We start from the raw sequence: 23,809 nt of genomic DNA, 5'->3' as shown, positions 1-23,809 counted from the left end.
TAGCATGGGGTTTGATCCCCAGTCTGACCGAGGTGGATTCAAAGCCTGTCCCTTCACCTATTCGTGTTGGAGAATATATTGATGACTCTGGGCAGAGAGCTGATAAAGTGAGTGACCCTCGCTGTCCCTTTCCCCCTCCTCCATCTGCCAGAGATGGCATGATCCCTGCCAGGGGTTTTTTTTTGGTTTAAACCTCTTCGGTTTTCTGATACAGTATTCTCAAGAAGGGTCACTGGATCTGAAATGGTAACTCTGATATTTCTCTACTAATGCTACCGATCTTGCTGAAATTTTCCAGCAATTTCTGCTTTTCAAGAGAACAAAGAAAATTTACAGCCCAGAAACAGGCCCTTCGGCCCTCCAAGCCTGAGCCGATCCAAATGTACTGTCTAAACCTGTCGGTCAATTCCTAAGCATCTATATCCCTCTGCTCCCCACCTAATCATGCATCTGTCCAGACGCATCTTAAATCAATCCACCGTGCCTGCCTCTACCACCTCTGATGGCAATGCATTCTGGACACCCACCACCCTCTGTGTGAAGTACCTGCCAGGTGTATTCCCGTTAATCTTTCCACCTCTCACCTTGAAAGCGTGACCTCTCATTATGGAATCCTTCACCCTGGGAAAAAGCTTGTCTCTATCCACCCTGTCTATACTCTTCATGATTTTGTAAACCTCAATCAGGTCCCCCCTCAATCTCCTTTTTTCTAATGAAAATAAACCTAACATACTGATCAAATCCTACTGACTGGGAATCAAACCCAGCACTGATCCCTGTGGAACACCACTAGTCACCTTTCTCCATTTCGAGAAACTCCCTTCAACTACTACTCTCTGTCTCCTATTGCTCAACCAGTTCTTTATCCACCTAGCGAGAACACCCTACACACCATCTGACTTCACTTTCTCCATTAGTTTACCATGGGGAACCTTATCAAATGCCTTACTAAAGTCCATGTATATGACATCAACAGCCCTTCCTTCATCTATCAACTTGGTCACTTCCTCGAAGAACTCTATTAAGTTGCCTATCACTGATAAACCCATTCATTTCTAAATATAAATAGATACTATCCCTCAGTACCCTCTCCAGCAACTTTCCCACCACCGATATCAGGCTCACTGGTCTGTAGTTACCCAGAATATCCCTACTACCCTTCTTGTACAGGGGGACAACATGAGCAACCTTCCAGTCCTCCGGCACCTCACCTGTATTTAAGGATGCCACAAAGATATCTGTCAGGGTCCCAGCTATTTCCTCTCTCGCCTCCCTCAGCAACCTGTGATAAATCCCATCCGGTCCTGGGGATTTGTCCACCTTAATAACCTCGAGCCTACCAACACATCTTCCCTACTGATGCCAACGTGATCCAGACTAATCAAACTTCTATCTCTAATCTCAAGATTCATGTTCCTCTCCTCAGTGAACACTAATGCAAAGTAATCATTCAGAATCTCACCCATTCTCTCAGGTTCAACACACAGCCTTCCTTAGTTATCCTTTAGTGGACTAATCCTTTCTCTCGTTACCCACTTGCTTCTTATATAAGAGTAAAATGCTTTGGGATTCTCCTTAATTCTGCTTGCTAAAGCTATTTCATGACCTCTTTTAGCCCGCTTGATTCCTAGTTTAAGACTTGTCCTACCCTTCCGATATTCCTCCAGGGCCTGTTCTGTTCTTAGCTGCCTAGACTTTGTGTACGCTTCCCTTTTCCTCTTGGCTAGTCGTACAATTTCTCCTGTCATCCACGGTTCATGAATCTTGCCCTTCCTATCCTTTGCCTTCAATGGGACATGCCTATCCTGCACTACCTTTAACCTATTTTTGAAAGCCTCCCACATATTAAATGTAGACTTCCCTTCAAATAGTTGTGTCCAATCCACATTTCCGAGCTCCTGCCTAATTTTGATATAATTGGCCTTGGCCCAGTTTAGTACTCTTCCCTTAGGACCATGCTCATCTTTATCTATGAGTATTCTAAAACTTACAGAATTGTGGTCACTGTTCCCAAAGAAATCCCCCACCGCAACTTCTACCACCTGTCCTGGCTCGTTCCCCAGTACCATGTCCAATATGGCCCCTTCCCTCATCAGACTATTGACATACTGCTCTAGAAAACTCTCCCGGACGCTTCTTACAAATTCTATCCCATCCAGACCTCTGACGCTAAGTGTATCCCAGTCATTGTTAGGAAAATTAAAATCTCCCATCACCACTACTCTATTGTCTCTACATTTTTCTTTAATTTTGATTTGGTTTTCTAATAATCCCTCTACTTTTGTTAACAGAGTGATTTGTGGTCTTTGGGAATCACTGCTATGGAAATGGCCGAAGGAGCTCCACGTAAGTTTTAGTTTTCGCCCTTTCTGTTGAATTCTTTGCCTTTTACTTTTTTTGTTCGGCTTTTGCCTGTATCTGCTGTGGTTGTAGCAACTTCTCTTCTCTCTCAATCACGTTTGCTCTGCTTTTTTCCTGTAGCCCTGTGTGACATGCACCCAATGAGGGCCTTGTTTCTCATCCCGAGGAACCCACCACCTCGATTGAAGTCCAAAAAGTGGTGAGTATTGCAAGGTCAGATGCTAAGTGACTGTATAGTACTGTCTCCATTTTGGTTATTCTATCAGAGAAAAGGATAACAATCCCCACTGGTGGCTAATGCTCCTATCCTGCACATCAACGAACACTACGAGCAATTTAGTATGGCCAGTCCAGCTAACCTACACATTTTTGGACTGTGAGGGGAAACCTACACAGACACAGGGAGAGCATGCAAACTCCATATATATAGTTGACCAAGGCTGGAATTGAACCCGCATCGCTGGTGCTGTGATGTAGCAGTGCTAATCACTGTGTCCCCATGCCAATATACCTTAAATAAACCCAATAGATCACTGTACCTTTAAGCAATCTGCTCACCACACATATCTTGTGACCTGAGGATATATAGGTCTCATACATCATCTTATGATCATTTGAAGTATGCTCCTCTTTGATAATCGAATAGTCTAATACTAGCCTGGTCGCGGATGTGCCTGTGAATTCAGAATTATGTACAATAGTCAGCGGTTGGATTTTCAACCCTATGTTATCCAGTTTCTTATGTGGAATAACATAAATGTTGTTACATCAGGCTTTTGGAGGCAGAATCCAAATTAGTCACCTCTGTAATTATGCACTGAGTAAGAAGGTCTTTGAATGACATTTCTGACTCGCCACTTAAGGGCCTCATCTTGCCATGGTCTGGTTACCTGTCCCCTTGACAGACAGAATGGAGGCTGGTTTCGTGACTGAGAAACCATGGCAACTTTTTAATGGGTGGGGAGGTGGGTTCCATTTACTTCAATCCAGGGCATTCAGAGGTGTGGATGTGTGGCATGGTGATTGGCATCTGTCAGCCACCCCATGCACTTTCCTTCTTGATTTTCTCCTTCACTCTTCCCCAGGTCAAAGAAGTTTGTGTCTTTTATTGAGGGGTGCTTGGTGAAGAATCATGGGCAGAGGCCAGCGACAGATCAGCTGCTGAAACATCCCTTCATCAGGGACCAACTCAATGAGAGGCAAGTCCGGATCCAACTGAAGGACCACATTGACCGGACCAAGAAGAAGAGAGGCGAGAAAGGTGAGTACTAGTTTTCAACAGTGAATATGGGAGAACTGTTGTCTGCTTTCTTCCTCTATGAACCTCAGCTATTGACTATTCCAATGCTGTCTGAACTGAACTGAGATACGTGCTCCCACCTCCATCCATCTTGAACCCAACTAAAAATTTAGATGTCATTTGCCAGTGCCCACATTGCTCGCTGGTTCCTGGTCTTGATAAGTCTTTGTTTTTTTTTCCACTTTGTTGATAGTATCAATTATCTAATCAATCAGAACTAACTGCTCCTCGTACAGTGGATATGTTGAGTTTAATCAGAGTTTAAACCATAAAATAACATACAATAACATACCAAAAATGCATGTTGTGCGTGGCATATTGTGTGCAATTCTGGTCTCTCTCCTATCGGAAAGATGTTGTGAAACTTGAAAGGGTTCTGAAGAGATTTCCAAGGATGTTGCCAGGGTTGGAGGGTTTGAGATATAGGGAGAGAATGAATAGTTTGGGGCTGTTTTCCCTGGAATGTTGGAGGCTGAGGGCTGACCTGATAGAGGTTTATAAAATCATGAGGGGCATGGATAGGATAAATAGACAAGGTCGTTTCCCTGCATTGGAGGAGTCCAGAATGAGAGGGCATAGGTTTAGAATGAGAAATGAAAAATTTAAAAGGGACCTAAGGAGCAACTTTTTCATGCAGAGGGTGCTACATGTGATGTGCTGCCAGAAGAAGCAGTGGTGGCTGGTATGATTACAACATTTAAAAATCTGAATGGATTTATGAATAGGAAGGGTTTAGAGGGATATGGGCCAAGTGCTGGCAAATGGGATTAGATTAGTTTAGGATATCTGGTCAACATGGATGAGTTGGACCGAAGGGTCTGTTTCTGTGCTGTACATCTCCATGTCTCTTTGACTCTAGATGAATGGGGTAATGTGCTTCCATTACACAGACAGCTCTTTTCTTCTTTCGTTCCCCTTGGTGCCTCAAATCTTCATAGTGTCGCCAAATATTCAAGAATGTGATCACAGATTTACCCAGAAGTCTTTTCATTGCCCCTTGCTCTCAATCCACTTAATACCCTTTATCAGGGGTGCATGCCTGGTTGGATTATTGATGAGATCTTATTGTCCTGTAATTATTTACATTACTATATCACTGTAACCTCCTGCAGGCCCAATAAACCCCCTATATCTGTCACCACCATCAGCCCCCACAATTCTCATGATCTCTGTAATATCCTCCAGCCTCTACCTCCAGTTTGCCCCAAATTATATGACTGCTTCTAATTCTGATAGACAATAGACAACAGGTTGCAGGAGTAGGCCATTTGGCCCTCTAAACCAGCACCACCAAGCCTCTGATTTTCATGACTTGACCATTGATGATCACATCTTCAGCTGCATAATGTGAAATACTCTCCCTAAACCATCTCACCTCTCTAAATCCCTCTCCTTTAAGGGAGTTCCTTGAAACATCTCTCTCTCTCTCAATTAATTTGTTTGGTCACTGTTCTTTATTTCTTCTTCTGTTCGCTCAGTCTCTGACCTTAATAATGTTGTGTGAAGCATCTTGGAAACTTTTCTACATTAAAACTGTCACAGAAATATACAGTGTTGTAACCTAATATGACACATGACTTTTCTGTGATTACTACAGATGAGACAGAATACGAATACAGTGGGAGCGAGGAAGAGGAGGAAGATCATGAATTCGGAGAACCAAGGTAACTGAGCTTGAATCAAATGGAGGACTTGGGGGGGGAGAGGGGAGGTGGGGAGGGGAGTGTGGGATTCTTTCTTCCCTCCAATTTGTTGACTTCAGTATTGTTAATTGAAATGAAGACCGTTGGGATTTCAGTTGTCCTTGGTATCTCCATGTATTAGTGGGAAATGCTGTTGTCTGAGTCCAAAGTTGGGTTTTATTTCCATTCAAGAGACTTGAGACTTTATCCTGAGCTGATAGTCCCATTGTGGTCGTGAGGGAATGTTCCACTGTCCGAGGTGTTTTAGATGTATTCGGTAACTGAGAATCTGTCTGCTTTGTTGAGTATACATAAAGCAACATGTGGCCATTATTTTGCAGAAGGACAAGAGAGCTCTTAAAGTCCTGGGGCCAATATTTATCCCTCAATCAATGTCACTTAAATAGATGATCTAGTCATTTTACCTCATCACTGCTTTTGAGAGCTTGCTCTGCATAAATTGATGAATGGATTTCCTCTATTACAACATTGAGCACACTGTTGAAAATATTTTATTAGCTGTGAAGAGTTTAGGAACCTTCATAAATTCTTTCTGGGCACAAATATGACAGTGAAGTGCAACAAAGCCAATTTGTTGAGCTTTGTTGTAATTGAGGTCAGGGATAGCTTCTGAGTTTTGAATCTCACACCAATACTCTTCTCCAATCAAGCTGCAATGTTGAAGGTTCTCCAGCTCTCCTGATAATGCACAATCTAATGACTTCCCACCCCCTACCCCCACCTACCTCATCCAGTTCCATCGTGAACCTGCCTGGAGAATCCACCCTCCGCCGAGACTTCCTGCGCCTGCAATTGGCCAACAAGGAAAGGTCAGAGGCCATCAAGAGGCAACAGCTGCAGGAGCAGCAGCAGCGGGAAAACGAGGAGCACAAGCGCCAACTGCTGGCTGAGCGGCAGAAACGCATTGAGGAGCAGAAGGAGCAACGGCGGAGACTAGAAGAGGTAATAGGGCTTGGGATAGGGTGAAGAACAGCCAGCCTTGACTGTGACTGGCACTAATTCTTTTTGCACATTTCTGTGGATGTGGATGGACACTCTAGGAAGCTGCCTGTATGGGTCTAGCACTGTGGGGCAGCTCATATGACTACTCATAGACATTTTGGTCTTGTGTTGCATCACTATTGTTTCAAGCCCAACCATATTTTTGAGCAACCATCCATACATTTTTATTTTGAAGCAGAGAGCATATTTACCCTTTCCAGTGGATGTAAAAGATTCAGTAGCACTGTTTTAAAGAGGAGGAAGAAGACTCCTGCCTCCACCTCCCCCCCCACCCCCCACACCGTGTTCTGAAGTCAATATTCATCCCTCAATCAAGTTCACTGTCTAATCATCGTTATATTGCTGTGTGAGGGAGCTTTCTGTTATGCACATTGACAGCCTCATTTCCTACAGTGCAACAGTGACTACATTTTGCAAATTTTCATACAGCCAGTGAAGTACTTTTGGATGGCATGAGGTTCAGAAAGTTGCTTTAGAAATGAGAATGCCTTTTCTTCTCAGCAGCAGCGTAAAAACTGAAAGAGACCATTTTGCTTGATTGTTATTCACTTAGAATCCTGACTGATCTGTACATTAGCTAGACCATTTGGTGACCATTAATAGCCTTTGCTATCAAAACCTATCAATCCCTATTTTGACATTGTAAATTGATCCACAGCTTCAAAAACCATCTGGTAACGTGCTTTTTTTTTAACCTGTTAATTTCATATGAAACACAAAAGTAGAGAGCCTGGAATGAGGGCAGTCAGCCCTCAGATCTCTTTGAGAGAGCTATCCAATTAATCCGACAACTAATCCTTCCCTATTATCCTGGAAAACAGTCCATTTTGAGGATTTATCCAAATAATTTGTGGAAGTAAATTTCTGAAACTGCTTCCAGTACCCTTTCAATTACAGTGTTCCACATGATGCACTTGCTGCATTTTTTAAAAGGAACTCTCCTCCCGCTCTCTGATTCTTTTGTCAGTTATTTTTTAAAAAATAATTCACAGGACATGGACATCACTGGCCAGCATTCATTATCCATTTTCAAATTGCCCTCCTGGTAGTATCGTGTTAACATTCAGTGACTTGCTACAAGGCGTTTTCACAGAGCAGTTAAGAGTCATCAATAATGCAGTGGGTCTGGAGTCACAAGTCAGCCAGACCAGGTAAGGATAGCAGATGTCCTTCCTGAAAGGTCATCACTCAATCAGGCGAGATTTTGGGATAACTTGGGAATTACATGGTCACCATTACAGATGCCAACTATGCACTTCAGATTTATTTAATTACTCACATGTATATCTCCCAGCAGCCATGAGGTAAATTAACTTGTGTCTAGTTTGACCACAGATGAGATGTTAAACTGAGGCCTCATCAGACTGCTTTGGTGGATGGAAAAGATCTCCTCGGGCTATTTTGAAGAGCAGGGAGGTTATCTCCAGTGTACTGTCAAATATTTATCCCTTCAATATTGCTCCCTCAATCAGCGTCACAAAAATCAAATAGCTGACCATTATAATACTGCTGCTTCCCAGAGACCAGCAGAGGCTGGATCATTGAATATATACAGGGCTGAGTTGGACAGATTTTGATCAGCAAGGGAGTTTAGGGCTATAGGAGATGGGGCTGGAAAGTGGAGTTAAAGCTACAATCAGATTAGCCATAACATTTTTGAATAGTAAACACTCTTGATAGGCTTAATAGCTTGCTGTTATTAGGAGCTTGCTCTGTGCAAAATTGGTTGTTGAAATGCTGAAGCATTTGAAATGTACTTTATTGGCTGTAAAGTATTTTGAGATGCTTGGTGGTTGTGTGGAATGCTTCACTATAAAAATGCACATCTTTGTTTGTGTTTCCATTAGGGCTCAGATTCTCTGGCCTGCTTTGTTCAGTAACAAAACCACTTTATTTCTTTACGTTACAACTTATGGGCGTTACAACTTATGGCTTTATACACCCCAATTAAATTTCCTCTTAAATCTCTCACTCCAAGAAGAGCAATCCCAGTTTCTCCACATCATTGAATGTCTTCCTGCCTGTTACCAGTTGATTAAATTTATGTTCTTTCTCTTCAAATAATGTTTATTTTTTAGCCAAGGTATGTCCTGTTTATTGATTTCTGGTCTATTCTTCTCGTTTTACCCTTTGACATCCCCTCTCACTGGTCAGCAATTCAGTGTTTCTTATAAAACGATGTGATTGAGTAGCAGTGTGAGGGGGCATTTGATGGAAATATAACCTTTTCTGTTGACGTGTGTTTGGTAGTTTTGAATGTTGCTATTGTTTCTGAGTCTGGCAGGATAGGGAAGAATGGCTCCTTCCTGTCTAGCTTTTGGTGCGAATATGACTGATTCTATAGAATGAATAGCTGACTCAGCAAGGACCAGTGTAAGGGAAGCTCATGTGCAAGAATAAACAATGTGAATAAGCTTGTGTCCTTATAGATTTCTCTACATCTCCTTGTATCAATGACATAGAATAAAGAAAAAGATCCAGGTCCATCCAACTCCAAGTTAATAGAAAATACAAGGCAGCCATTTAGCTCATCTAACTTGCCTTCTATCTGAGGGTTAATCTTATAGAAGTTTTTCAAATCATGAGGGACATGGATAGGATGAACAACCAAGATCTTTTCCCCATGGTAGAGGAGTCCAAAACTAGAGGGTATATGTTTAAGGTGAGATGAGAAAGATTTAAAATGTACCTGAGGGGCAACATTTTCATGCAGAGAGTGGTGGTGCATGTATGGAATGAGCTATGGTGGAGGTGGTACAATTACAACATTTAAGAGGCATCAGGATGTGTATATGAATAGACATGGTATAGAGGGATATGGGCCAAGTGCTGGCAAATGGAACTAGATTAGGTTGGGATATCTGGTCATAATGGATGAGTTGGACTGAAGAGTCTGTTTCTGTGCATGGCTATGACTCCATGACTCTGTGAGGGTATTGGATAATGTTGGATAGAAATAATGAGCAAGGGTATGGGGAGAAGGCAGGAGAATGCCAGTACATAATGATATTCATCTGAAGAGTAGGTGCAGGCATAAGGACCTGAATAACCTCCTCCTGCACTGTAATAACTCTTTGATTCTGTGATTCTACGAAGACATGATATTAGAGTTGTTAACTATTCATATTGTAGATTCAGAGGCTTGCACAGCACAGGAGTAGGCTATTTGGCTCATCTACTCTGCGTTGACATTTTGAAGGCATTAACCAATTAATCCCACTCAACCCCCACTTGCCCCACTGAAAAACTTCCCCTTTTAAAATGTATCTAATTCCCTTTTGAAAGTTGCTGATGGTTTTATGTCCAGTGTCTTTTCAGATGGTGCATTCCAGACCACAGCGACTTGACACTTAAAAAAATGTTCTTGCACCTATTTGTTTTTTTGTCCACAACTTTAAATCTGTGTAGTTTTGTGACTGAACCTCCTGCCCATGGAAACAGATGCTATCCACCCTTATCATGATTTTTTCAAGACTTTGAATGCATTGTATTTGATCTATTTAACCTCCTCTGCTCTTGGATCAACTATCCCAGCTTCAGTAATCACTCCACAGAATTAAAAACCTCATCACTGTGACAATGTTGGTAAAACTCCCCACTGGCTCCAAAGTTTTGACTTCTGAAACTGCAGTGGGCAGAAATAGACACAGTATTTTAGCTTGGGCCTAGCCAGTAACATAACATTCAGCATAGATTATGCCAATCATTCACAATAATGAACCTATTACAACCCTGTTGTGTGTTGTTTAAGCCCCCACCAACATTTCTTTCCCCTTTCCATTCACCCCATACTCTTTTACAAAGAGTTTTAATACCAAGAATGGGATGATTCTAATGACTGCTAACTGAGGCAGTATCTTGTTGTCCTATTCAGCTGCCCCATTTGATTTCTAATATTTGGAATGAGACACTACATGTGGTGAAAGGAGGACCCTAAAGCCTTCAACAGATAGGTAAGGAATAAAAGGATGATTAAGGTCCAGTCAAAGGCAAAAGTGGGAAGTTGAGTGTTGACCCTGTGGAAATCTCATTGGTTTTCACTCAGGAAAAGGAGAATATTGTAGAGGAGAAGAATGAGGTACGAGATATTAGACTAGAAAGGATCGAGGTTAGTTACGAAGAGGTGTTATCAATTCTAGAAGGAATGAAAGTAGACAAGTCCCCTGGGCTGGATGGGATTTATCCGAGGATTCTCTGGGAAGCTTGGGAGGAGGTGCTGGAGTCTTTGGCTTTGATCTTTGAGTCATCATTGTCTACATGTTTAGTATCGCAGGACTGGACGATTGCAAATGTTGTGCCCTTGTTCAAGAAGGGGAGTAGAGATGACCCAGATAATTATAGGCCAGTTAGCCTTACTTCTGTTATAGGAAAGGTTTTGGGAAGGTTTATAAGAGATAGGATTTATAATCATCTAGCAAGCAACAATTTGATTGGATATAGTCAACACGGTTTCGTCAGGGGCAGGTAGTGTCTCACAACCTCATTGAGTTTTTTGAGAAGGTGACCAAGTATGGAGATGAGGGTAGGGCAGTTGACATGGCATACACGGACTTCAGTAAAGCCTTTGATAAGGTTCCACATGGTAGGCTGTTGGAGAAAATGCAGAGGCATGGGATTGAGGGTGACTTAGCAGTTTGGATTAGAAGCTGGCTTTCTGTGAGAAGGCAGTGAGTGGTGGTTGATGGAAAATATTCACCCTGGAGTCCGGTTACTAGTGGTATGCCACAAGGATCTGTTTTGGGACCACTGCATAGGTGGATGGATTAGTAAATTTGCAGCTGACACTAAAGTCGGTGGAGTAGTGGACAGTGTGGAAGAATACTACAGGTTGCAAGGGGGACTTGGATAACCTGCAGAATTGGGCTGCGAGGTGTTCAATGCAGCTAAATGTGAGGTGATTCACTTTGTGAAGAATAATAGGAAGGCAGAGTACTGGGTCAATGGAAAGATTCTTGGTAGTGTGGATGTGCAGATGGATCTCGGAGTCCATGTACATAGATCCCTGAAAGTTGCCATCCAGGTTGATAGTGCTGTTAAGAAGGCCTAAGGTGTGTTAGGTTTCATTGGTAGAGGGATTGAGTTCTGGAGGTGCAATAACATGCTGCAACTGTACAAAACGCTAGTGCGGCCACACTTGGAATATTGTATACACTTCTGGTCACCATGTTTCAGGAAGGATGTGGAAGGATTGGAAAAGGTGCAGAGGAGATTTACTGGGATATTGCCTGATCCGGAGGGAAGCTGTTATGAGGAAAGGCTGAGAGACTTGGGTCTGTTCTCATTGGAAAGAAAAAGGCTAAGAGGGGATTTGATAGAAACATACAAGATAATCAGAGGATTAGATAGGGTAGACAGTGAAAGTCTTTTTCCTAGGATGATGACGTCAGCTTATACAAGAGGGCATAACTACAAATTGAGGGGTGATAGATTTAAGACAGAGGTCAGAGGCAAATTCTTCACTCAGAAATGGTAAGGGTGTGGAATGCCCTACCTGCCAATGTAGTTAGCTCAGCTACATTAGGGAGATTGAAACAATCCTTGGATAAGCACATGGATGATGATGGGATATTATAAGGGGACGAGCTGAGAATAGTTCACAGGTCGGCACAACATTGAGGGCCGAAGGGCCAGTTCTGCGCTGTATTGTTCTATGTTCTATGTTAAGTTGAAATGTTGGAAGTTATTCTTTTGGGACACGGTGAACACGACATTTAAACTATTGTACATTACTGCTTCCTTAATGTGAGTCAGTTGGCTGCAGTGAAACTGCTGATCCAGAATCCATCCACCTTCCAGAGCTGAGGTGGGGCTGTGGTTAGGATGGGGGAGTTATTTGACTGTGAGTGAATACCAGTTTATGATATTACTGACTTGCTTCTTGTGGAATCATACCATCCAGAGAATATCCCAGAAACCCTCACAATCCCTAAGTATCCCGCTGACTGGAAAGACCCAACAGAGATGGTAACAGAGCCAGAAACACTTAAGAAGGAACTGTCCTGGTAGTCCCAACATTGACTCTGGACCCTTGAAGTCTTATGGCATCAGGTCAAGCAAGGACAAGGAAAACTCCTGAGCTGATGAATCAGTACTCCTTCAGACTGAACACCACTTAGAGGAAGTTGCTGAGGGTGTTAAGGGCACAGAATATAGCCTGGGCAGGGGAGTTCACTGTCAGCAGCACTGCTTCCCACTGAGCAGGTCAAATCCTAAAGGACAGACTGCCAAACCAGACCTGCAGCAGCTGTTGAGTGAAGTACCAAGAGGGAAGGATGTACTTGACCTCATCCTCACTAAGCTCAAGGTCATGGATGCATCTGTCTGTTGGTAAGAGTGACCACTACTTATTCCTTGTGGACACAAAGTCCCATCTTCATGCTGATGATACATTCCATCATGTTTTGTGGCACTATCACCTTGCTACATGAGACAGATATTGAACGGATCTAGCAACACAAAACTGGCCACAGCAGAAAAGTTATGTTTAACCAGCATCTGCAACTTCATGCCTTGTGTGATTATTCCCATCAAGCTAAAAGATCATCCCTGGTTTAATAAAGAGTGCAGTAGTAGCACTAGGCGTGGCTGAAATTGAGGCACCAACCTGGTGCAATTATAAAACACGATGACTTGCATGCCAAATAACATATCCAGCAAATGGTAACAGGGCTAAGTGTTCCCACAATCAATGCTTCAAACTTAAGATCTGCAGTTGTACCACATCTAGTTTATCATGGTGGACAAATCAATAACTCAGTGGGGGGAGGGAGTTTCAAAATTATTGCCATCCTCAATGAATGAGGAGCCCAGCACATACGTGCAAAATACAAGGCTGAACTACAGAGGAACCTCAATTATCCAAACAAGATGGATGGGCACTATTTCGTTCGGATAATTGATTATTCGGTTAATTGATTTCCTCTGGGGCTCGGAGTTTTCTGTGAAGTCTTCTCCCTGTTCAGGACACTAGGCAAAAGCACACTGCGTGCAAGGTGCCATCCCCGTCTGCACCCACCCCGCGCCTGCCCTCAACCCCGTTCTTCCCACCATCCGAACCCTCCGTTTGCGCCCCCACCCCCCACATTAAGACTGCTGCTGCCTTTGTGGGTAAGTCTTCAAATAGCATGCACACACAGACAGGCACACACAACCTTTTGATAGGTTCCACCTCTGCCCTGTACTGGACAATGTTGGCAAGGGGAGCATTTAGGGTTCACCCCTGTGTAGAACTCCAGAGAAAGTGTTGGGGGAGAGAGAGAGAGGGCGGGTGGTCAGCCATTTGGAGACGGTGCCTGTTCTCGGCAGCATTTCACTGAGTCGAGTTAGTTTTTAATCATTGTACCTGTAGACAAAAGATGAGATCAGGGTTGAAACAGCTCTTTGATGTAACGTTTCTATCGGTACCTGGAAATCACCTTCAGATAATCCGATATTTGGTAATTGATATTCGGATAATCAAGGTTCCCTTTTGTAACAGTTGTTAGCCAGAAGTGACGAGTGAATCATCCATTTTAGCTCCCTCCAGAGGTTCCTAACTTGATTCACTCAGTGTGATATCTAACTGGCTGAAGGCACCGGGTGCAGAAAAAGCTGTGACTACTTGTAACATTCTATGCCGATGACCTGTGCTCCCTAGGCAAGCTGTTCCAGTACAATATGACACTGTCACCTACCCAGCAATATGGAAAATTGTTCAGGTACATCCTGTCCACAAAAAGCAGGCAAATCCAACCTGGACAACTACTGCCCCATCAGACTATTCTTGGTCATCAGCGAATTAATCAAATTGCTCATTGGCAGTGTGATCAAATGGCTCTGGCTCAAGAATAACCTGATCACTGATGCTCAGTTCAGGTTCCTAGGGCCATCCAGCTCCTGACCTCATTATGGTCTTGGCCTAAACAAGGATAAAAGAGCTGAATTCCAGAGGTGAGGTGAGAGTGACTGCCTTTGACATCAAGGCTGCATTTGACAGAGTGTGGCATCCAGGAGTCAAACAAAACTGAAATCAGTGGGAATTTGAGGGAAGCTCTTTGCTGGAATCGTTCCTAGTACAAAATAAGCTGTCAATGCTTGATTAGATTCCCAACAGTGTAGAAACAGGCCCTTCGGCCCAACAAATCCGACTCTCCGAAGAGTAACCCACCCGGACTCATTACCCCACATTTACTCCTGACTAACTCCACCTAACACTATAGGCAATTTCGCGTGCCAATTCACTTAACCTGCACAATTCATTGTGGGAGGAAACCAGAGCAAACCTAGTTAGACAAGGCCTAACCCTCCATCTTAAGGTCAAAATTGGGGATGTTCACTGATGATTGTGCAATGTTCAGCATCATTTGTGACTCCTCAGATGCTGAAGCAGTCCATGTGCAAATGCAACAAGATCTGGACAATATCTGACTGATAAGTGGCAAATACCATTTGCACCACACAACAGCCAGACAATGACTGTCTCCAAAAGAGAAAATCCATTGGCCTTTGATATTCAATGGCATTATAATTGCTGCATCCTCCACGAATGCCTCCCTGAATGACCAGTTACCGCACGACTGGAAACACAAACAGGCTTGCAGTGAGCATTTCACCCCCTGACTCCCCCAGAGCCTGCCCACCGCCTACAAGGTACATGTCGGGAGTGTGCTGGAATACTCCCCACTTGCTTAGATGAGTGAAGCTCCAACACCATTCAAGAAGCTTAACACTGTTGAGGGGAAAGGAGCTTGCTTCATTGGCACCCCGTCCATCACCTTTCAGCATTCACTCACTCCATCACCGACGCACAGTAGCAACATTGTGTACCATTCCATGCAACAACACATCTGGGCTCCTTTGACAGCACTCCCCAAGCTTTTAACACCTAGCACTTAGAAGGACAAGGACAGCAAATACATGGGAACATCACAACCTGCAAATTCCCCTCCAAGCCACTCATAGAGTCATAGAGATGTACAGCATGGAAACAGAGCCTTCGGTCCAACCTGTCCATGCCGACCAGATATCCCAAATCAATCTAGTCCCATCTACCAGCACCTGACCCATATCCCTCCAAACCCTTCCTATTCATATACTTATCTAAATGCTTCTTAAATGTTGCAATTGTACCAGCCTCCACCACTTCTTCTGGCAGCTCATTCCATACACTTACCACCCTCTGTGAAAAGGTTGCCCCGTAGATCTCTTTTATATCTTTCCCCTCTCACCCTAAACCTATGCCCTCTAATTCTGGACTTCCCGACCCCATGGAAAAGACTTTGCCTATTTACCCTATCCATACCAAAATTTGACTTTGAAATATATCGCGGTTCCTTCCATGATGCTGGTCAAAATCCTGGAATTCCTTCTACTACTTCTTCCTACTCCCTACTCTTCCTCTTCTCTTCTTATTCTTCCTACAACTGGTATTGTGGATCCAACTACAGCACGTGGTCTATAGCATTTTAAGGAGGCAGCTCAGCTCCACCTTCTCAAGGGTTACTAAGGGTAAATAATAAACACTGGCCCAACCAGCAATGCTCTCACCCATGAACAAATAAAAGGTCTACCACATAATGTTATATAGAATGTTCAGCGGGCCATTCATCTGAAATAGGTGAAAGTGAGGACTGCAGATGCTGGAGATTAGAGTGGTGCTGGAAAAGCACAGCAGGTCAGGAAGCTGGCGAAGGGCTCCTGCCCGAAACATCGATTTTCCTGCTCCTCAAATGCTGCCTGACCTGCTGTGCTTTTTCAGCATCACACTAATCTTGACATTCAACTTAACTGTCCTTGCTGGTGTTAAATGTTCCAGACAAAGGTCCTCCCTTTCAATCTCCCACAACTTGGCCAATCTTTCTACTCCTTTTTTTCCCTCGGTGTTTGTCTCATTTCTTTCGGGAAGCATTGAGTCCCTTTCCTCTTGGCCTTTCTTGAAACTGTGAATGCCTTTGTGGATTTACAAAGGAGGATTTCCCCATTCACCCAAAAACATTTCAAGTATCTTCAGTTTATGATTCAAATCCACTTGGAGAGAGCCTGGCTATGACCACTTTGTGTTAAGTTCTTGATATGCACATTATCTCAAATCAGATCAGCCCAGAAAGAGCTAATTCGCCTTATCACATTGGTGTTTGCCTATTCATTCTCTCCCTGAGTACTCTTAAACTGCTAGGTGTGGCTCAGTGGTTGACACTGTTTCCTCACAGTGCCAGGGACCAAAGTTCGATTCTAGCCTTGGGTGACTATCTGTGTGGAATTTGCATGTTCTCCCCATGTCTCTGTGAACTTCAGACAGGTGCTGTGGTTTTCTCCCACAGACCAAAGCTGTGCAGGCTATGGGGATTGGCCATGTCAAATTGAAAGTAGTATCCAAGGATATGTAGGCTATTTGGATCAGTCATTGTAAAGTGGGAATAATGTAGGGAGCTGGGTGGGATGCTCTTCAGAAAGTTGGTGCAGACTCAATGGGCTGATTGGCTTCTATTCACATTGTACAGATTCTATGACCCCATCTATAAACAAAATGTTCACAAATATCTCAACCTCACAAACGTGCTGCATTGACACCAGCTGTTGCTCTAGCTGCAACAACTGCCGACACTTCTTGCACATATCATTAATTAGGATATGGAAAACATTCTAGGTATTATACATGGCACAATCTATGCACTATTGTCTCCCATTCATCTATCAGATAGTAATGACTGCCACTACAAATAACCTGTAATACTTAAACAAAAATACACTAGCTCCTCATTTCTCTTCTGTTGATGTAACTTAAATATTGGGAAGTTAGCTGAATGTTTTACTTACTCTTATTTTTTAAAAAAAATTTTAAAGTTCCAGTTTCTTATGCTAACTCCTCAATGAAAAAGGGAACTGACTGGTTTTCATGCACCAGTTTGGGGTGAGTGGCCTGTTTCCGTGCTGTAGGACTCTATGACTCTAACTCACCAATACTTACCAATCAATCAACCCACTGGCTTCCCACTCTTTCCAGGTTCCATTTAATTTGTCAGTTCTAAAGGTGGGAGTAACTGATCATGTCTTTGAAAAAAAAATGAAGTTCCAGCCTTGACAAATTCTTATTGAGCTTTTAGCAGTGTTAGTTGACCTCATTGAGACGACAACCCCCCACCTAGTCATTATCGCCAGCAGCAGGATAGTCTTGAAATTGACACACGGACAGTACCCCATACCTCCACAGCCAATAGTGCACGGCATAGCCCATAATGTCTGCTCTTTGATTCACAGTTGGATCGTGTGGGAAATTCCCATGTTTCACCCTCCATAAATGTAAGTTCATTTAAATTCATGTTGTCCCATATTCTAACCTGTATCTAGGCCCATTCACCCATTATCTCCAGTTCTCAGTAATCCATGTTGGCACCCAGTCCAGCAATTTTAAAGCTGTCTTATTTGAAAAGTCCTCCATGGCTTCCCCACCTTGCTTCCGGTCTCTGTTATTTCCTCCAGCCCCAAAATTTTCCAAGATTTCTGCTCTCCTCCAGTTTTACTTCCTTTTCCACCTCCAATTCTGAATCATTGCACCATTGGAGATTGTACATTCACATCCCTAAACCTGAAACTCCAGGATTCCAACTCTAAACTTATTCCCTAGCCTCCTTTAAAACATTTCTTAAAACCTGCATCATTCAAAAAAATGTTAACATCTCCTTGTCGGTTGCTGTATGTGGCTCAGTGTTCAATTTTGTTTAATAATATTTGATGCCAAATCTTTGGGACATTTTCCTTTGTTGAAGAAGCTACTTAACTATGGGATGTTGCTGTTCTAAGTATCTCCCACAACAAATCATCTTGGAGGGTCCATCATCTTCCAAATTCTGTCTGTTGGCTTACAGATGTTTTTACTCCTGTCTTGTGTTGGGAAGGAGGAGAGTAGCCATAGGGAGGCACTTTGACCCTGGGGATAGTGAGGGAACAGGTGGGTGGAGTGGGAGGGGAAATATAAAGAATAATTAGTCAGGTTTAACACTTTTTGCTCTCGTCATCCCATTTTCTCTCACTCTACGTTACTCTGGCACTTGCAGCAACAAAGGAGAGACCGGGAGCACCGGAAACAGCAGGAGAGGGAGCAGAGGAGAAGATATGAGGAGATGGAGAGACTCCAGAGAGAGGAGGAGAGACGTCTGGCTGAACGGGAGCAGGTAAGCACAGTGTCTTTAGGTAGCTGGATTTAAAACATGTTGTTCAAGGCTGGATGTAGGGTCTTGGGGAATGTAATGCCTTGTAACACCACTTACATCTCGGTGTCTTCTCCTGTGTTTTCTCTGTGCCCTTTCCTAATCCAATAGCCCTCATGGCAGCCACTGTTACCCAGTGCATTCTGGAACCAATATCGAGGTCTAACACTGGACAGGTCTACATTGCACTTTCTTGTTAGTCATGGAGACAATGTAACAGGGGGAGAAGTGAATGGGGAATGGATGTAATGACACTGCCCCGCTCTCACCCAAATCACCGACCTGATAGGGAGAATTGTCAGCATTTTCCCATCACTCAATGGCCAAGTATATTCCTAAACTTGGTTCTTAATTTCTTCTGAGGCCATAGGCATCACTTACAAGGCTGGCATCAATTTCCCATCCCGAGGTGCACCTTGAAATGGTGATAGTAGCATCGCAAATGGGTTATGCGTCAAAGAGCATTAAGAGTTCACCATGTTGGTGTCGGACTAGAGTGACATCATGGGACAGAATCAGTGGGGTTTTTAACAGTAATCCAACAGCTTCATTGCCATTTTTTACCAAAACTGTTTTTTTAAGAACTGGATTTGAACTCACAAACTGCTGAGGTGGGATTTGAACCGGCATTCTCTGGAATATAAATATGGTAAGATGACTGCTCTATTATACTGACCCCCCCCAGGCTGGCTTGCATTTTTTCAACATTATCCCGATTCAGCGCCCTCCCTCTCACCAGTGGTACTGGCTGGAAGTGCAGCAAGGCAATGCTTTCAGCCTTGGGCAAAGGGCTGAGGTGGAAGCCACCCTGAGATTTTGTACGACAACAATCCCGATTCCTTCAGCCCCACTTCTCTGCTCCCCCTGTTGAAATTACTTTGAGGGAAGAAGAATCTGGGTTTCAAACTTGTTATAAGAACAGGAGATCATTCAACCTCTCAAACTGTCTCAACAATTTACTGAGGCCACATTAGTCTCTGCATTTCAACTCCATTTACATGTATCTGGAACATGATCAGCTGTCTGGAAATTGATCTGCTGATCCCTTCGTTTTTTATTTTGGACAAGAATGCTGCAGATTTGCTCTGTGTCTTGTGTGAACAAACTCTTCCTCACAATAGGGAAAGAGAAAATTTCTTTGGATACAATAATCTCAAACACCTACATTTAATCACCTCTTCGCCTTTTACACATGAGCGAATACAACTATACAACCAGAGGTGGCCAAATCATGATGGGACTGAACAGAGTGGATAGTGAGATTCTACTCCCATAGAGTCACAGAGCCATATAGCGTGGAAACAGACCCTTTGGTTCAACTAGCCTGCACCAACCATGTTCCTAAACCAAACTAGTCCCACCTGCTTGCATTTGGCACATATCATTCCAAATCTTTCCTACTCATCTATTTATCCAAATGCCTTTTAAATGTTGTAACTGTACCCACATCCACCATTTACTCCGGCAGTTCCTTCCACGTACAAACCACTCTCTTCGTGTCCTTTTTAAATTTTTCTCCTCTCACCTTAAATGTATATTTCCAAGTCTTGAATCTCCCCACCCTCAGGAAAAGACCCTTGCTATTCACTTTATCTATGCCCCTCATGATTTTACAAACCTCTATAAGGTCACCCCTCAACCTCCTACACTCCAGTTAAAAAAAGTCCCAGCCTATCCAACCTCTTTTGTGATTATGGATATTAGAAATATCTCTGCTAGGAGCCCTACAATTTCTTCCCTAACTTCCCACAACATCCTGGAATATACTTGATCAGGTTTGAATACAAGAACCAGAAGTATTGATTGAAAGTGATTGACAAAGAAACCAAGGGCAATATCAGAAAGAAAAACAGCAGCAGTTAAATCAGAAATGTATTGCCGGAGAAGGCAGGATTCAAAAAGGAGACTCAAAGAGAAAGAATTATAGGGCTGTAGGCAAACGGAAGGAAGTGACACCGAGTTGAGAAGCTCTTGCAGAGTTCTGAAAACAGAGATGATGGACTGAATGACCTCTTTCTGTGCTGCACCCCTTCTGTGATTCACAACTTAACCATTTTAGCTCTGACATTGTTCCGCTGAATCTGTGCTGTGGCCGCACCAAGCCTGTCGACTGGCACCCAAAACACATTGACTCCAGATCAGGCCTTTCTGTGAAAGAAAGAATCAGTTCAAAAATTACAGGAGAAATATTTATTCTTTTTTTTTAAAATACTTCTCTTCTTGTTCAGAGAAGCTGTAATTTTCATGCCTTTCCCACTCATGCTTCCTATGGAGGCTTGAAGGTTGAGGGTGGGTATTAGTGGGAGTGACACTGAGCTGTGCAGCTCTCAAGGGGCTGAGGATTGGAATTGCTCTGACAGCTTATACAAAAGAATGAGTCATTGAGACTTGAAGTCCAGTGAGATATTGCAGGGAGTTGCTCAATAACTGACACATTTGATTGCTTCCTGAGGTGAAGGGGCTGTCTTACGAGGAGAGATTGAGTAGACTGGGGCTATATTCCGTGAAGTTCTGAAGAATGAGAGGTCATATACATTATAATGTATACTATTCTACAAGGGTTTGACAGGGTAGCTGCTGAAAGGCTGTTTTCCTCAGGTTATACAGTTAAAACACAAGGACACAGCTTGATGATAAGGAAGTCAGCCATCTTGGACAAAGTTGATGTGAAATTTTGTTGTGCAGTAGGCTGAGAATCTTAAAAATGTTCTGCCTGAGTGAGTCTTTTTGAGTATGATCAAGACTGATATTTATACATTTTTGGCCACTAAATAAATGAAGGAATACAGGGATAATGAATATAGGGTTGAGGTTCAAAATTAGCCCTCGTCATATAGAATGGCAGAGCAGGCTTGAGGAACTAGAAGGTTTACTTCTGCTCCTATTTCTAACATTTTTAGGATTTAATGAATCTGGGCTACCTATTATTAAGAGGCCACTTCTTTATTTTTTCGTGGGATGGGGCGTCACTGATGAGGCCAAAATTTGCTGTCCACTTTTTAATCTCCCTTGAAATGAGTGGCTTGCTAGGGCCATTTCAGAGGACAGTTAAAAGTCAGCCACATTAATGTGGATCTGGTCGGCCCGACCTGGTGAGGACAGCAGATTTTTTTCCCCGAAGGGCATTAATGAACCAGATCAGTTCTAGCAACAATTGATATAGCTTTGTGGTCATCAGTTTTCAATTCCAGATTTATTAATTGAATTTGAATTCCACCAGTTGCTGTGGTAAGATTTGAAACTATATTTCCAAAGAATTAGCCTGAGCCCCTTAACATTACCACTATGCCACTAGCTCTTCATATGACCTCCCATCACTATGACTACAGTTCCTGCCACCTTCTGGCACTTAAATCTGTAGTATACCTTTGCCCTCACAAAATCAATTGGCAAAAAACCATCACAGCTAAGGCAAAATCAAAGACATTTTACTGTGCAATCCTTGCCCTCCTGTCCTGTTGTCCAATAATCGTGATCTCATTCATGTTAGAGCTGAAACAATAAGCTCCAACATGCTGCGTAACAGCAGAGGGACGTCAAGCAGAGTACTCATCCCACCCTCACAACACTTGGTCTCCATTTTGAAATGGCCAATGACGGATGACCTACTCCTGTGGGTTTCACAATAAAAACACAATTGCTAGCCCCCACCCAAACATATTGACGTTGTAGCTTTTAAGAAGTCCACTCCATGCATTCACCCTGCCTCCTCCCCTTATCATTTGAAAAGTTCCACTGTCATGCTATAATTGATTCAGCAGCTTCATAGCAACACAAAAACCTGAATCCTGTAAGCTTTACACTTGCTATAACTTACCCAAGCTCCTCAAACATCACCTTCCAAATTCACAACCCTAGTATGTCAATCCTCATGTCATCTGGATCAGTGGTGCTGGAAGAGCACAGCAATTCAGGCAGCATCCGAGGACAGGCAAAAATTCCTGATGAAGGGCTTTTGCCCGAAACGTCGATTTTGCCTGTCCTCGGATGCTGCCTGAATTGCTGTGCTCTTCCAGCACCACTGATCCAGAATCTGGTTTCCAGCATCTGCAGTCATTGTTTTTACCTTTTTAATCCTCATGTCATACTGAGCTATGACAGTGGAAATGAGCAGCCTCTTCAGGACTTTGTTGGATAATTCTTGTTGAATAATTCTTGATTGTCAGAATTTTTTAACCATCCGACTCCGAAACCAATCAACAAAGCTATTATTAAAAATGCAAAATGGAAAATTGCAAATTTTTTCAAAGTTACCTACAATTTTGCTTAATTATGAGTTGCATCCAAGAGACCAACCTACAGTTTCTTAAGGATTGGCAACTCAATCTGTGCTGCACATTAGCAGCACTTTTTGTGCTTTGGGTCAGTGATGATGTTTGGTCAGATTTGGATTTGTCCCTAGCCCCAGTTCTCTCTGTCTCCTTTAACCCTGAGCTCAGTTCATTCTCTCTGGAGCCACAATTCCCAAATTACCTGAAGCTATTGCTGCTCCCACAGACTTCTATCTGAAATGTATTTAATGTCTTTCAGTGCAATCAAATTTCATGGATTAATTTCTGCTCATTATGTCTGTTGCTCTTTATTCTTTAAAACTTGCTAAAAAAAACCTGTTCTTAAAACAAAAGTGTTGCTCTTTGAAGGGATGACTGAAAGCTGAATCAGATTGAACTGAACGTGATCACAAACTCAGAGCAGGGCTCTGTAATGAAACTGTTATTGAATTTCAGAAGGTAATGACAACACTAAATTCATTCTCTGTGTGAGAAGAAAAGTAGTTAAAACCCATTCATATACAGAGCTCACTCTCCTGCCACCTTTGTTATCCTTTGGAATTGATTGGTGTCCAAACCCCAACTTCAATAATGGTTTTAGTTTCCATTATGGACGTTACTGAAGTATCCAATGAAGAGAAAAATGAGTTTGGCCAAGTGTGGGATGGTGGAAAAGCGCAGCAGGTCAGGCAGCATCTAGGGAACAGGAGAATCGACGTTTCGGGCATTAGCCCTTCTTCAGGAATGAGGAAAGTTGGTCCAGCAGGCTAAGATAAAAGATAGGGAGGAGGGACTTGGGGGAGGGGCGTCGGAAATGTGATAGGTGGAAAGAGGACAAGGTGAGGGTGATAGGTCAGACTGGGGGGGGGGCGGAGAGGTCGGGAAGAGGATTGCAGGTTAGGAAGGCGGTGCTGAATTCGATGGATTAGACTGAGACAAGGTGGGGGGAGGGGGAATGAGGAAACTGGTGAAATCCGAGTTCACCCC

At 43.1% G+C, this 23,809-nt stretch overlaps 1 protein-coding gene across 7 annotated transcripts in view; it reads left to right on the top strand.

Moving 5' to 3' along the window:
* LOC122556119 (TRAF2 and NCK-interacting protein kinase-like) overlaps window positions 1-23,809 on the top strand; it is a 254,751-nt gene that overhangs the window by 165,490 nt on the left and 65,452 nt on the right. For all 7 annotated transcript variants that reach the window (XM_043702582.1, XM_043702583.1, XM_043702587.1 and 4 more), the window contains exons 8-13: window positions 2,292-2,346; window positions 2,482-2,560; window positions 3,447-3,622; window positions 5,259-5,325; window positions 6,099-6,306; window positions 18,399-18,515. In XM_043702582.1, the coding sequence (XP_043558517.1) occupies window positions 2,292-2,346; window positions 2,482-2,560; window positions 3,447-3,622; window positions 5,259-5,325; window positions 6,099-6,306; window positions 18,399-18,515 (702 nt within the window). The remainder of the gene's footprint in view (window positions 1-2,291; window positions 2,347-2,481; window positions 2,561-3,446; window positions 3,623-5,258; window positions 5,326-6,098; window positions 6,307-18,398; window positions 18,516-23,809) is intronic.

Source organism: Chiloscyllium plagiosum, chromosome 13, assembly GCF_004010195.1.
Source record: "Chiloscyllium plagiosum isolate BGI_BamShark_2017 chromosome 13, ASM401019v2, whole genome shotgun sequence".
NCBI classification, from domain to species: Eukaryota; Metazoa; Chordata; class Chondrichthyes; order Orectolobiformes; family Hemiscylliidae; genus Chiloscyllium; species Chiloscyllium plagiosum.
The sequence above is the reverse complement of the archived record's forward strand: the minus strand, read 5'-3'. Positions and strand labels throughout refer to the sequence as shown.